This window comes from Haemorhous mexicanus, chromosome 2, assembly GCF_027477595.1.
Source record: "Haemorhous mexicanus isolate bHaeMex1 chromosome 2, bHaeMex1.pri, whole genome shotgun sequence".
In the NCBI taxonomy this organism is placed as follows: domain Eukaryota; kingdom Metazoa; phylum Chordata; class Aves; order Passeriformes; family Fringillidae; genus Haemorhous; species Haemorhous mexicanus.
Genome location: NC_082342.1, coordinates 112,110,618 through 112,125,875, shown reverse-complemented (window position 1 = coordinate 112,125,875; position 15,258 = coordinate 112,110,618). Strand labels below are relative to the sequence as shown.

Below are 15,258 nucleotides of genomic sequence, written 5' to 3'. Positions count from 1 at the left end.
GTTTAGAGATAAGATTGTGTACCATGATGGCCATATAACAGGAAGATGCTTCATGCCTCATGTTTCTATGTGAACTTGTTTAACATTGACCTTGTTTGTACATCTATTTACTCAAAGCATATTTTAAAACATTTTCATATTTTTAATCTATGCCCGTCACATTTTCACTGAAAATTCTCCACAAAGTGATTTTCTTAATCATCCCAAGTCATATGCCACCTTCATATTCCCATTCCAAACTTTCTTACTAGATCACCATGTATTTGTTCAAAATTGACTCCTTGTTCTGACTTTCCTTTTCTCTGTTAAATGCATGATAAATCTCACCTTTGAGACATTTCACAACTGAATTGCATCATGTTTTTCTCCTTCTCTTCATGGAATTTACAACCCAAATATCCACCAGAGTCAGATAGTCTTTTCCTGGCAGAAGTCCCCTATCTAATAAAAAGAATTATGGAAATCACTAAATTCCAAGAGTTGATTTTTTTCTATTTTACAATAAAAGCAAATCTCCATTTTAACTCAGCTGACATGCTGGCATGTAAAGAGAGGGCTGTGGGACCAATAAAAATAGTATTTCTCCTGTGAACAGCTGAAGAAAAGACTAAGTGGAAAACAAAAGTGTGACTGCTGCATGAAGAATAAATCCTCTGATGCAAATGAAAGTTTTAGGTGGGGAGCATGACAATGTACATGTTAAATTGAAGTAGTTAAGAATAATTTCTCAAGTGGTTTTTGGTTTAGGATCTTCCATTGATCTAGTTTTACAAATTCTACCTGAACTGAAGTTTGTTAGGACAGAAAAGCAGTCTGGCACTATTTTATGTCTAAATTATTCTTGTCCCTACGAGATTTAAAGACTCTATTTATACTTTGGTATTAATCTAGAGCTAATATAATTTCTAACTGCAGCTGTGCTCAGAAAGGAAGTATCCAATCACTAAAGTAGAATGATTAGATGCCATTTCTACCAGTGTTTCCTCCTTTTGCACAAGGTGAACATGACAGAGTGATATTTTTTGTCTCATTTGGTAAGATGTCTTTATCTTAAAGATATTTATGTACTGCGAAAAGCTACTTGGACTTGACTTTTATGTATTTTTAATTCTTTTCTGCCCCCCATTCTTTTGCCCTTTTTTGAACAGGAGGCTTTGTCTCTGAAATTATATTTATCTCCAGAAGAAACTGCAAGTGGCAGAGCAATCTGTTATGTGAGATCAGCTTTGTCATATCAGAGAATCATATCATATTATAGAATGCTTTCAGTTGAAAGGGACCTTAAAGATCTATGTCTAATACTTGCCACCATCTGATGGCTCTCTGGGCCATGAGATGTGTTCCTAATTATTTTGTTTTACTGACAAAACTATCCCAAATGCTCCCATTCCTCTTCCAGGTGTTGCAAAGGCAAGGGCTAAATCCTTTTTCTTGAAGAATTGATCACAGATAAACATTCTTTTGTCAATTTCCATCCTGTACCAGGGTAACACCAGGCTATTTTTCAGAGAGTTGGACTCACTGATTCTACTTACCTGCAGCTTCAGAATGGAACAAATTCCAGAACTCATACAATTTTACCTGCAGTCAAGGAGCTTTAGCACTCAGGGACTGGTAAACTTCATTGCTATAAGATGTCTGGTGTTTTGTAATAAGTAAATATGCAGTTATTATTTGTAGAACAAAGGATAACATTTCATTTCAAGAATTGCACTTGATTTAATGATCAGAAATAAAGCTGAAGTAGGAGGATCTCAACTGACTGTGGAGGTCGTGTTCAGGGATTAGAACAGCACAGACATTCCTTGAACCATCTGGGAATTTTATTTTGTCTTTTGCCTTAGAATTTATAGTTCTTATTAAAACTGAAGATTTCTCCACCTTCCATTACTTGAAAGTCACACTTTTTTCTCCTTGAATGAGTATTCAGTTAGTATTAAAAGGACATTTTTAATCCAAATTATTCCTAAGAGTTTATAACTGAATGTGGAATATTGGACTAAGATTAAGGCAGTTTGCGATTCTTTTTCTTTTGCTTTCATTTTTTATGAATACAAAAAATTGCAGTGGAGAAGGAAAAAAAGGAAGCATAAATATTAAGTCAAGCATGGAATACTTTCTTGTATTCATTTTTCAGTTCAGCATACGTAGACTTATATAGCACTTGGTTTTGCCTTACGTCCTTGTATTTTAGAAATATAAATCCTTGTATAAATGACTGTATTTTTATAAAATAATTAATTCCTCCATGGGTATAATTGTTGTTCAGGTTACTGTTTTCAGTAGATTTCCTGTTGTATGCAAATGATACAACCTATAGTCACAAAGCAAACTGAAAGATGCAGCTTGTTATTTTTTTCCCCCAGGTCTTTCTGCTCTATTGTGTTCATATTGCTGCAGAAGGAAAGTCAGCTGCAAAAGGGATATAAATATTAGAAGATACAGTGCAATAAAGAAATGCAATCAAGCAGAGAGTGTGGCATAACTGACAACAAATATTGTCTGAAGCTTCTCCTTTTAAAACTACAGTAGATACTGAATCACAATTTGAAATTTCTAGACATTAGTAATTTAAATATCTGCATTTTGAGACATTACCTGAATAGTGGTTAACACAAGTAAAGATCAGTTTTAAAGGAGTTGATGAAAGAATTCAGAATGTAGTAAAGTGGGCTGTGGAGTAAAAACTAGTTATAAATTAAGTGCAGAGAGTTGGGGATCTCAATTTTGGTTTTAGAGCTTTAACTGTGGAAAATTATACTTGGTGATTAGTGATTACATTCTGCAAGAAATTTGAGTTAAGCAGAAAAAGCTTCTTTCATCAAATTTTCTGCTTGATTTTCCTTCATATTTTCATCATCACAAGCTGGGACAGTGATCTCACAGATTTGAAGGCTGCATTTGGCCAGTCTTATAGGACTTACATCCTCAGCTAAGCCAACAGGACTCGTGGTACTCTTTCTTCACTGACAGACATTTGTTTCATATCTTCCAAAAACATTAGCTTGAAAAATTAGAACGCTTACTGTGAAAATTACTGCATCTGTTCAGCTGTCAAATCGGGTCTTACAAACGAAAAAGTATTTCTGTGTTTCTAAATTTTAAGGTGATTATTTCTATAAAATCTCTGATGAGAAATGGGAGTTTAAAACTGTATTTTGCTGATAGAAATTGCTGTTTATTCCCTTGTTTAAACAACCAAGTTTGCTGTCAATCCTGTTTTCAGGATGAGCTGTGGAAGTTGAAAGCCCTGTTGCACTCTTCTGTCTCTCAGGTTTGACTCGGATACCACGGAGCTGCACAGCTGGATGACCCGCTCCGAGGCAGTGCTGCAGAGCCCTGAGTTTGCCATCTTCAGGAAAGAAGGGAACCTCTCAGACCTCAGAGAAAGAGTCAATGTAGGAGAAACTACTCGTGTGCATGTCTGTTAGTCTGTATTTGCTTGTCAATGTGCTTTCTGAGTCCGAGTTTAAAGGATTCCAAATGGAGACTGACAAGCATTGATTGTCCAAGATAAATTTAGAAGTGTTCACTGTTTCTGTGAATTTCAGATTTTGGCACCAAAATTACTACACAGGCTGTCTGAACGCATAAATTTTTGTTGTTGGTTTTGCTCACACATATTCATATTTAATTAAGGTATTGTAGATCCATGACCGTCTTAGGTAAAGTTATTCCAAAAAATATATACATTAAAATAAATATATATATATATATATTTATGTATAAATTTACATATTTATGTAAAGTTATAAAGTTATATAAGGTTATCATTTCTTAAATATGCAACTCCATTCTATACTAACAGCTTAACTTGACATTTTACACGCATAAACTGAAGAATATGAAAAGTGTCACTGGGGTGGATGCTAAAGAAAATCTATATCTATTTCCTTTACAGAGCTGTAAAATATATATGACAATCATCAGTTTCCACAGGGCTTTTATTGTTTTGGGGCTTTTTTTACTCTATTGTAGTACCATATCAGGACCAAAAAGTGTTCCTTCCTGACAAAGTGAATGGTTCTGCACTGCTTAAGAAGTAGCTATGTGTGTGTGTCTGTGTGTCATAGACTGAATTACTGAATTTAGCCCTTGAAAACTAAATTGCTACAAATATTTTTCCTTATTTAATTTTTTTAGATCATTGAAAAAATGCCCATTTTTTCCAAGATGAGAAAGGAATGGTTTATATAGTTAACTTGGATAGTAGCATAGTATATTATGGAACACCATTAAAACCCATGTTGATACAAACTCCTGGAGCACAAAGAGATGCAACAAAGTTGCTGTATTGATACAAAACTGATCTTTTGCTGATGGTTTTTCTCATTTTCTGCTTTTCCATCATGAATCAGCTATGATAAGATTAAGTAACATGGAATTTTGTGGCTGTAAATTTACATTTTTAAATTCCATGTTAAATTCCAAGTTTTATGCAGTAATTTTAGTTTTTGTATTGTCATGAGTGCTAGAAATTACGCATTCAAAAGGAATATTTAGTGCCACAACTTCATGTTATGTGAAATATGCATAACTATACATATATATGCAGACTGAATCAAACACAGAGTAGATTTGATGGGTTCCCATGCTTCCATACTGAGTTAATAGTATTAATCTAATGCATTAATAGGTATACAGTTAATTTTCCAATCCAATCCAAATTTTAAAAGAAAGAAATAAAAAAAAATAAAGCAAATACTTATCTCTCCTATATTCACATTTTGAGGAACATATTTGTTTCAAGGATTAAAATTAGCTCATTTTGACATACAGATTACTCAGGCTTCCTGCACTGTCAGGTTTCCCATTGGCTCTACCTCATATTGTCTGAGACTTTATAAAAGCATTAAAGGATCCAGGAGCCATGGTTCACCTTCCTCCTTTTTTTCCTTCCTTTGCTTTTGAGGAGATGGTGATTGCTGGGAGGGGGGGTGAACCACAGCCCTCTTTTGGTCCCCACTGGAATTCCACGAGCTCTTGCCTTGCTTTTGCTGGAGCGGAGGAAGAACATTGGGGCTGGGAGGCCACTACCTACCACATTATCCAGGTCTCATTTCAGTTGGTCAAGGCACACATAGTACTGGAGAGGGATGCTTGGAACTTGACCAGTGCATGAGCATTTAAAGTTTGAATTCCAGACACTGAAGATAGCAGGAGATATTCCGGATGCTCCTTTGATCTCCTTGGAAATTTAGTGAATGAATTGTTAACAAACAAATTTCCAGCTTTTTTTTTTTTTCTTTTTTTTATTAAAATAGTGCAGAAAAAGATCAGTTTTGTATCAAGAGAGGTCTGAAACAAACCAATATATCTAAATAGATATAAGAAAAGTTGATATGTATCCTTCATTAGCATTGTAAATATTTTTAAGGACCAAGACCCATTTTAATTTCACAGTGTCACTGCTTTTAAAATGAGCATGTTATAGAGAAAATCAAGTTACATTTAGAAGTTTCTAGTTGCTCTGAGGGAGAAAACATTCTATTACATGTATTAATTTGAGAGTGAGAACTCTGAAAGGTGACACTTGGCAAGTGCTGCATGGATTATGTGTTGAATCGTTTTCAGTCAGTGTAAGTCTTTGAACACACTTTTTAACAAAGTAAAGAAAATATCAAATTTTTTATAAATGCCAGGTCTATAAACTTGTCCTGACCTGACTTTTCCTGGTCTTATCTCTGTCTCAATCAATTAAATGAGAGACAAAGCAGAAACTACTTTTCAGTTCATTGATTTGAACAGTTTCATTGCTGCTTGTTAATACTTTTAGTTATTAGTTCTCTCAAAAAGTACCTCAAATCAATGGAAAACAAGATAGTATGTGTTTTAACATATGATATAATTTCTAGTAAAGTTGAAGAAGGCATATAAAAAAAGAATGAAATGCAGAAAGGAAAACATATGTGAGAGATAATTGAAATAGATTTTATTGTTCTGTTGTGCTTTAAGCCCAGCTGGCAGCTAAGCACCACACCTGCTCACATCCCCCAACCCACCCCAGTGGAATGGGGAGAACCAAAAGTAAAACTTGTAGGTTCAGAAAAGAATAGTTGAATGAAATAAAGTAAAATATAATAATGGTAGCAAATAGTAATTCGTATAATAGGAAGAAAACAGCAAACAACAAGCAAGTGAAGCACAATGCAATTGCTCACCACCTGCTGGCCGAGGCTAGACCCTTTCCCTTAACCCAAGTAAGCCCCTCCCAGGTAACTCCCCCAGTTTAAACACTGAGAACGTTGTTCTCTGGTGTGGCATATTCCCCTGGCCAGTTTGGGTCACCTGTCCTGGCTGTGCTTCCTCCCAGCTTTTTTTTGTTTTGTTTTGATTTTTGTGTATCACTGTCAGAGCATGAGACATACCAAAAAAAGAGTTCTCGAGTTAGGATAGACACAACTTAGAAAACCCAAAAGATGAATGTTATCAATATTATTCTCATAATGAATCCAAAACACAGCATTGTCCCAGCTATTGAGAAGACAATCACTGTATCCCAGCCAAAACCAGAACGTGCACTGACATCCACAGTCATACCCCAGTGTTGTACATGCATGCATGTGACCATCCACACTTGTGAGCAGAAGTCCCATCTTGCCCTTACTTTATCATTTAGGGATTTTTGCCCATATGAAAACATAAATTGGTATAGCACAGAACACCTGTGGTTGGCTGATGCCCAAACTGTCCTTTATTCACTATTGTAGTCAGTGCTGATTCCTAGAGCATTTCTGGGATGACTTTCTTTTTTGCTGCTCTTTTGGGGACAGTTACTAGTTTGAGGGTTGTTTTTTCTTGTGGCAGCTTGCTCCTGCCCATCATTTTTCATGGATGAGGGGTCACATCCATAAGATTGAGTGGAAGTGGATCTGTTGCTTGATAGAGGGACAGAGATGTCTGCAATGAAATCCACAAGGAAATCTCTTTTGCTATCATTGGTGATTCATAAAGTGAAAAAGCTTGCTCCTGTCCTAGCTCAGAGGAGTCCTGGTGGAGACAGAGCCAAGAGCAGGCTGTATGAAATGGAGTGACTCTGTTTGCTAAGGCAGCTGCTCTTTAGATCCTGGCAGGAAATTAGCCTTTGGCAGATGTATTATGTAGCTTGAAAAAATTAGATATGTGCAAAAAAGTCCATTCCTATGTCTGGGGAGAAGAAAACTATTGATATCCCTTCCCTGATACAGAAGAAAGATATTTACCCTACCTGGGTAGGGAGACTGCAAAGCCATAAGAATAGAAGGAATTTGTTGAACAGCCATACTCCTAAATAACAGAGACATCCAAACATTAATGTAGTAAATATTGTTATACTGCATCCCACCATAAATATTCTACAGTTAGTGTGTGTATTTTGCTCAAATCAGACCTAAGAATGACTCAGAACTTCCAGGTTTTTCTTAAGCTATAATGAGCTTTCAGTATTGCAAGTTCAACTATATAAAGGTTCAGGTGCAAAAAACCTCCACAATTTCAGGTAGTAAATCCTACTTAGTGAATTGTATTTGAGACTATCCAGCAAGAAACTGGAAATAAAAATCCTTGAAAGACGTTTTGGTTACCCAAGAAGAAGCACCTAGAAATTCTGAATCAAAGATAAACACAAGGAACAGATGTAAGGGAAAATGTCAGAAATCCTAGACAATTAAATTTGTTCTCTTGGCATTCTCAGAAGTCCCATTCTCGTATGTTTGTTTTGTTTTAGTGACCTTTTCCAGGCATGCTTTGTTAGGCATGGGTGTTTAAGAGCTGAATCACAGTCAGAGGTGGTGATGACAATGCTGCCTCTCTGCCCTCAGGGGTGATGGGTCACCACCACAGCAGGTCAGGGAGTGGTACCCTGCATCCTGTCACAGAGCTCTCAAGGAAAGATGTTGATTTGATACATGAATAATATACAAATTTGTCCAGCCATCAATATTTTCTAGTTTATGAAGTCATTAACTGACAACTAAAATCTCAAGGTCAAATAAAATGTTTAGATTTGTAAAAATAGCCCCTTCACCTTTGGCTAGCATTTAGGTAAAGATGAATTTATAATGTTTTTTCGATTAAAACTGAGCTATAATGCATTTGCATTGTCTGTTACAAAGTAGTCCAGAAGATAATTATTCTCTACTAGGATAAAAGTCTGTAAAGTTAACCTTTCCCTCTAATATTGGTGTCTTTTTTTTTCTGAAAAAATTTTTACAGAAGACAAAAAGAGTTAAAAAAGGGGGGAGATTATATATTTGGAGATATTTTGAATTGGCTTAGCCTCTATTGTAAAAAAAGTGTCTGTTACACAGAATAAGAATTACATTTTATTATTATTATTATATTATTCTGTAAAATAATATTATACAGAATTTAAGTTTCAAAACTTCACAAACCTCTTCAAAATGATCCTATTCTACTTGTGACATAAATGAACTTGAATCAAGTGTATGGTTCCCTTCAGTAAAGGAAAAAATGAAGAAAACAGAGCCAAAGAGATAAATGAGAGGTGTTTCCAGGACTGCTCCATTCATTTCTAGGCACTTGACACTGGAGAAACAGTAAATGGGAATACTTCTTCTGAGGTTCCTAAAAACCCAAGACACAATTTGCAGTTTTGGCAAGTGATGGCAGGGACATGTGCTCATTGTTTTGAGTGACTAGAGTGAATTTCCTCCTTTCTCCCCAGGCCACATAATTCATCTTTGTAGGAGGAACCAAGAGTTCAGTTTCTCCTCCTTTTGTTATCACTGTGCTTCCTGCATGTTTGTCTTCTTGTAACCAGTGCTAGACCTTCATTTGCATAATACATGCCATTTACATAAATATTAATGTATAAAAATAGCTTGCAGAAAGTTTGATATGTTTATTTAAGGACTCTATACATAGTGCTTATATTTTCTGCCAGGACCTGGGAACTTGAATCTTTCAGGATGGAGGTGGACATTTCTCCATGTTCTCCTGCACACACAGCATATGCTGGGCAGGGAAGGGTTGACTTCCACAAGCTTTTATGTCTTATCATTTTTATATTTTAAAAATATAAGTTTTAGCATATTTTATGAAGTTGTTTTGGGTTTGTTTTTTTATTTTTTTAATAATTTTTTTCTGTTCACTACACTTATACACATGATAATTACACACCTGGTGTTACAGACAGAGTTATTTTCAGTACATTTTAGTGTTTTAATGATTCCTTTGAGTTCTCAGTAGTTATTCTCATGTTAATTATACCTAGCATTATAGAAAGTGTAGTATTAATTAAGATTCTGTAAGAGATTTTGGAACTCTGCAGAGAGTTAATTTACTTTTTAAATTTGGAAAATATTTAAATTGTTCTGGGTAATCGTGCAAGATGTTATTGACCTACAAAAATGAGAGATAATTCATACAGTCATCTGTAACTTAGTGGAATTAAACTTCATAATATTTCAGTGGTAATTTAGTTATATAGTAAAATATGTTTCTAAAATGCAAACTATTTTATTATTCTCTAAATATATTTTCTTTTTTTTTCATTTATCCAAAATTGTTTTAGTTACAGTGTTGAAAAAAATTTTTGATAGTGTTAGAAAGCCTGCTGTTTTACCATTTCTGTATGCACAAAAGGATAGCAATTATAGGTAGGCTAAGGAAAAACATGAATTTATTTGAAAATTTCTCTTCCAAGTTTCTGTGTCTCCTCACTTGCAGTGTCCTCCAGGGAGCTGCTTCTTGTTAAACTGAAGATGTTTTAAACATCACATTTTAAAAGTTTTTTTTAAGAGAGTTTCTTCAAAGGTGTTTATATTCATTCTATATGGGTGCAACAATCTATTTGAAAAACAGTATTTCCCAATTTATGTGTATAAGGTTCTTTTAATTAATTCATTCTTAGACACCTGCTTGAGATTCCTTTTCAGTTTAAGGAGACTTTTTGAAGTCATGCAGCATCTAACTTTGCTGTGGAAATGAACAGGGTGATGGGGAAGCCCAGTGGGATCAGACAGCATGGGAAACTGCAACCAGGGCCAAATGTTATTTTTCCTTATATATCATGTAGGATTTGGGTGGACATGTCCTCTTGTATGTGTGTATCTGCTGCAGAAAAGTGAGGGAATTGATTTTTGGGATCCTGCCTTGGTCAGGATCTCTGGGAGATATATAGTCTGTTTTATTTTGGGTATCAAACTTGACTGTAGGCCCTTGTTGCATATCTGAGCTTCTAAACTGCATCTCAATTATGCAACTAATTTAGTTTAAAATCGATGAAGTGACTTCATGGTGTTAATTACAAGAAAGCATGGATGGGCTGTCAGGTCTAAAATGAGTTTGCTTTCCATCAGTATTTCTACTGACCCAAAATGATATTTAAATTTAGATTGCTACTATATCTTGTAATTTTAGCAGCTGGCCTTTACTAGGCCTTACTAGCTGGCCTGAACATTTGTGAGCAATTTTTGTGTACAGAAAGGTGAATCAAGAGTATTAAGTACAAAACATAATGAGAAGCCTGTATTAAATCTGCAATTAACTCTTCTTCCTAATAGCCTTTATATGGGTGTCTGCTGCATGTGGTCTTATATATGCATTTTACAGTTGTTCTTCTGTTTTCAAACAAAATAATAATATAAACAATCAAATTTAGATGGGTTTGATACTGTAGAATTCTGTGAATCCCTGTGTTTTGGTGAGGATGGTCAATTTTTGCTTATACCATGAAAATAAGCAAATCTGTTCTTCTATGAGGCATATAATTTAAATGAATATTTTCTTTCTGAAATATTGTGCTTCAAATAGCTCTTAATTTCTATGTCTTTTATGTGTCTATGAAATACTGATATGTGTCATTTGTCATCTCTGTTGTGTTCTGACTCTCTGTTTTTGTATTTGACTTTGATTCCCTTCCTGGGTGTGGTTTATGGGGCTTGCCTCTTTCATTGCAAACTGGGGAGCAGTCAGGGCAATATGATGGGTTAGACAGTCTCAAGAAATCAGAAGACATCCCTGAGATTAAATACTTTCTTGTGTGAAATCCCTCTGTTGAAATACTCACCTTTCCTGTCGTGCTGCAGGCCATCCAGCGAGAAAAGCCGGAGAAGTACAGAAAACTGCAAGATGCCAGCAGATCAGCTGAGGCCCTGGTGGAACAGATGGTGAATGGTAATTACTTGGGAGTTGCTTTAGATAATCTTCTTAGGGATTTGATCAACGAACAGGTTCATATTTATCACAAGAATTATATTAGCACATCCTGTCTAAATGGAACGGTAAAGTGATATTGCCTTATATTTCTTTTATTATTTCTGAATGTTAAATCTGTTAATTAGAGAAGAGAAAAAAAGCATTACCACTTTAGTACCATGCAGAGAAATCTGTTAGAAACTCACAGTAATGAATTGTATATTAACAATCTGTTCTGTGCAGAGACTTAAGTTGTAATCTTATTTTCTGAGTTCTCTAAGCTTTGAAGTACATTAACACATCTGAGTTAGACAGCTCCAAAGGCACTACTTTAACCAGTTGGGGAAAAATACTTCCTGACTTTTAATATACAATGTATGTTTTATATTATGCATATTTCTGTAATGTTCTGTATCATAGAAAATATAACACTTTATTGGGATTTGGAAGAAATTTTTGACATTTGGTTTTTCAAAAATAATAATTGTCAAAGTTTATACAACTGTTGAACAAAGAAAAATTGGTGAAAGAGTTTTGTTTTTTTTTTTTTTTTTCCCAATGAAATTATTACATTACATCATTCTTTTGAACTTTTAAATAATGATAAAACAACACCCAAGGAAAAGTTAATGAAAGTAAAACTGTAACTCATGCCATTGTTCTAAATATTAAGGAATATCTTGCCTTGCAATCAAATAATTAAAATGGGCCATCATCTTTCATACTGATATGATTACTAGAAATTCAGATACTGAGTAAGCTGACATTTGGAACATGTATTTTCTCTTAAATTATTACAACGAATAACCAATAATTAAATTGCTAAAAGTAAAATGCCTTAAATCTGAGGTACTAGCTGGTCAAGCTAAAGAAATTTGATGGAATCCTACGAATATTTTCTTAAGTATGAAGGTGTAATATTTTAAAAGATACCATATTTAATGTGCAGGACATATTTATTTATCGTTACTGTAGCAATTGCTACAATGAGTCCCTTCCAGACTCTGTGAATATACTGAAGGCAGTCTGGTAACATCTGCACCCTGTTTGAAATAATTTGGGCACTTTTCCGTGTTTGATGATATTAAAAGTTCAGACTTTTTGTGTTTTCTGTCTGGGAGAATTGATTGTACATGATTTTAAGGAAGCATCTGAAATTTGCATGCTGACCCTTTGGGGTTCCTATTTTGGGCAGAATCTGTCTAGGGCATATTTAGGCATGCCCCACTCTTCTATTGGAAAAATGCAGACCTGCACCTCATGAATTCCAGTTTAGTTTCCTTGGATTATGTAGTACTTTATGATGACTCCTTTTGGTGTTAGTTGTTGAACTCGCAACAATCTTAAATAATGCTTACCCTGCACTGTAGTGCCATGTCATGAATCAAATAGACTAAATTCTGTCTTAATTATTCCCTTGGAGTTTTAACTCAAGACTCTGCTTTGGTCTCCCTTAGTCCCTGGTCCATCCTTATTAATGTTTTAGATGTAGCTAGATGTGCATGGAAATATCTCCAATATTTCTCAAATTACACCTCTTTTTTTAGGAAGCACATCTTCCAACTGGGTGGCAGGCACAGGGCAGACTAACTAAGCCAGCATGACTTTATCAACTTCTTCAACTTTATCAACTTCAAGGCTACTACAATATAATGCATGACCAAGACAAAGCCTTGGTCATGCATTATATTGTGGTAGCCTTGGTAGAAAAAACATTCTAGTGTGTCTGACAGATTAATTGGCTGTGAAAAAGAAGATCTCTTATTGTCATGGTTTTAGGAGGAAACAATCCCTTTGAAAAGAGAAACAGTTCCTCTGGACTTGAAACCTTGAGTATTTATCAGACTTTACACTGCTCCACTAATGCAAAGGCAAATTGAAGAATAGTGTTTGGAATGGTTACTTAATGCAGTAATTGCCAGGAGCAGAGAGTTGAATAAATAATTAACATTAGTTGGTGAGAACTATAAGATGATTTTAACAAAGAATTAGCAAATGGAATATCTTGTGAGATGCTCAAAATTGCTCCTTGAGGGTAAAGGAAGTTAACTGCCATTGTAAAGCCATTGTACTTTTGTGTACAACATACTCTGTATTTGCCTTTTCTTCCAATCATTATGATCTAATTGCAGTTAATGGTTGCAATTTAGTTCAATTGAAACTGAACTAAAAGTTAAGAAAAATATTACCTTTAAAACTTCATTTCAAACTGTAGTAGAGTTATGCAGCTTTATATTTTCCACAGCAATTCAACTCAATTTCTGTAGTGTTTATGTCTTTTGTGAATTAATTAATTTTTTGGGGGAGTTGTATTCATTAAAAACAAGAAGAAAGATTTGCTGAATCTCAAAAATAACTTTTTTGGAGCAGCCTAACTATTCCTTCATACCTTGCTGTTCCAGTAGTGGAACTGTTTTCCATTAAATGGGAAGAAACTGGAATTAATTAGTGTGCCTGTATGGATTTGTGGGAGATCTGCAGTTTAGCATCTAGTGGAAGGGAGATGTACTATGTTATTTTAATAAAAAAAAAAAAAAAAAACCAACCTTTTTAACTTCCACAATTTACAGATCAAAAATGATGATGCTTCCATTGTTATTCTTTAGGGAAATGAGTCAGTGATTGCATTGATGATTGCCATGCATTTGCAGTATAATCTGTAATTAAAGAACCATATAAGGCAAACAGATTTAATGTATAGTTCAGTTCAGAAGTCAAGTGATTACAATTTTAATTGAATTGTTAATTTTTACTTATTCTGTGTCAATTAGATCTGGACTAATAATGATTAGATTCCTTAAGATTTGAATTATGCTGGCATTGAATATGCTGGCTTTATCTAACATTTCGAATATTCTTTCTGCTTGCTCATTAAACAAGATTCTAATTGCAACAGACAAACAGCATAAAAAGATGAGACCTCTGGTGGATGATTATAAGAGCAAGTTCAGAATAGTGGTGAACTCCATTGTTGAATCATTTATATTTATTTTTTTGCCCTTTTTTTTTTTTTTTTTTTTTTTTTTTTTTTTTTTTTTTCTGTGATAGGAGAGAGAGTAGGTTAAAAAAACCTGGATTCTGGAGATAACTGGAATGGTTTATTTAGGGTTTAATTTATTTGTTCCTTAGCAGAGGGAAATATTCTTAGGAAACATATTTACGCAGGACACTCTTCCAGACCTGTGTAAACGTTGTCAGCCATTGTCAGCAGAAGTATTTGCCCTGGAAAGACCTGTCCTCTCCCACAGCACAGCTGTCCCTGTGCTTGTAGGCAGGGTGTCTGGACATTGTCATTTGAAGGACTTTTCCCATCACAAGGGAAATTATTGGTGGTTTTTGGTGGATGCTTCTTTACCCAACCACCCTCATGGGCTGTGCTCTGCCTCTCCTTGCTCATGCTTTCAAAGCTTGATGATTGCAATCAGTGAAAACTTGCATATTCTGTTTATCATTATTTCTAGGGAAAAAAAAATCTGTTTTGTTCTTCTTTACTAAATCATATTATAAAGTAGAATAAAAAATCTGTTGATGCATAAGTGAAGTAGTTTAGCAGTTGGAGTGGACACTTGCCTATTACAGTAGTTTAGAATAAAATAAACAGGACATCAAAATCAATAATCAGAGAATTTTGGCAGGAAGCATTAAAGTGAATACAAATCAATTTGTTGTAATAAAACATGTAATTTCGAAATGCCACCATTCTGTGGAAGAAATGCATTATCTTGTAAGTTACACAAGAGTCAAGAGCTACAGAATCCAAATAGTATTACATTATTCTATCACAGAACTGTGCAAATGACAGATGCACTTAACAAGATATATTTCATATTAAGTGGCAATTCCAAAGCACTTGCATGTGAGGTGCTGCACAATTAAAAATATTCAGGCACAATTTATTATCTGCAGTATACAAGGTAATAAAATTAATGGATGCACTTCAGATAATGATCTGTTTCCTCTGGGTACAGTATATTTATACAATGATTATACCAGAAGGTTTTAGAATGTGAAACATGAAATGATTATGAACCAACTACTATTCATAAAATAACGTTTTGCCAGAAAATGGGTTTTATATTGTTTCTTTGCCTGCTTGTGCACTTTTGGTATGTCTTGGTA

At 34.6% G+C, this 15,258-nt stretch overlaps 1 protein-coding gene across 7 annotated transcripts in view; it reads left to right on the top strand.

Annotated features, from left to right (window-relative positions):
• The window catches only part of DMD (dystrophin), a 979,946-nt gene that overhangs the window by 304,801 nt on the left and 659,887 nt on the right, over positions 1-15,258 (top strand). For all 7 annotated transcript variants that reach the window (XM_059839939.1, XM_059839938.1, XM_059839941.1 and 4 more), the window contains 2 exons: positions 3,275-3,398; positions 11,031-11,118. In XM_059839939.1, coding sequence (XP_059695922.1) covers positions 3,275-3,398; positions 11,031-11,118 — 212 coding nt within the window. The remainder of the gene's footprint in view (positions 1-3,274; positions 3,399-11,030; positions 11,119-15,258) is intronic.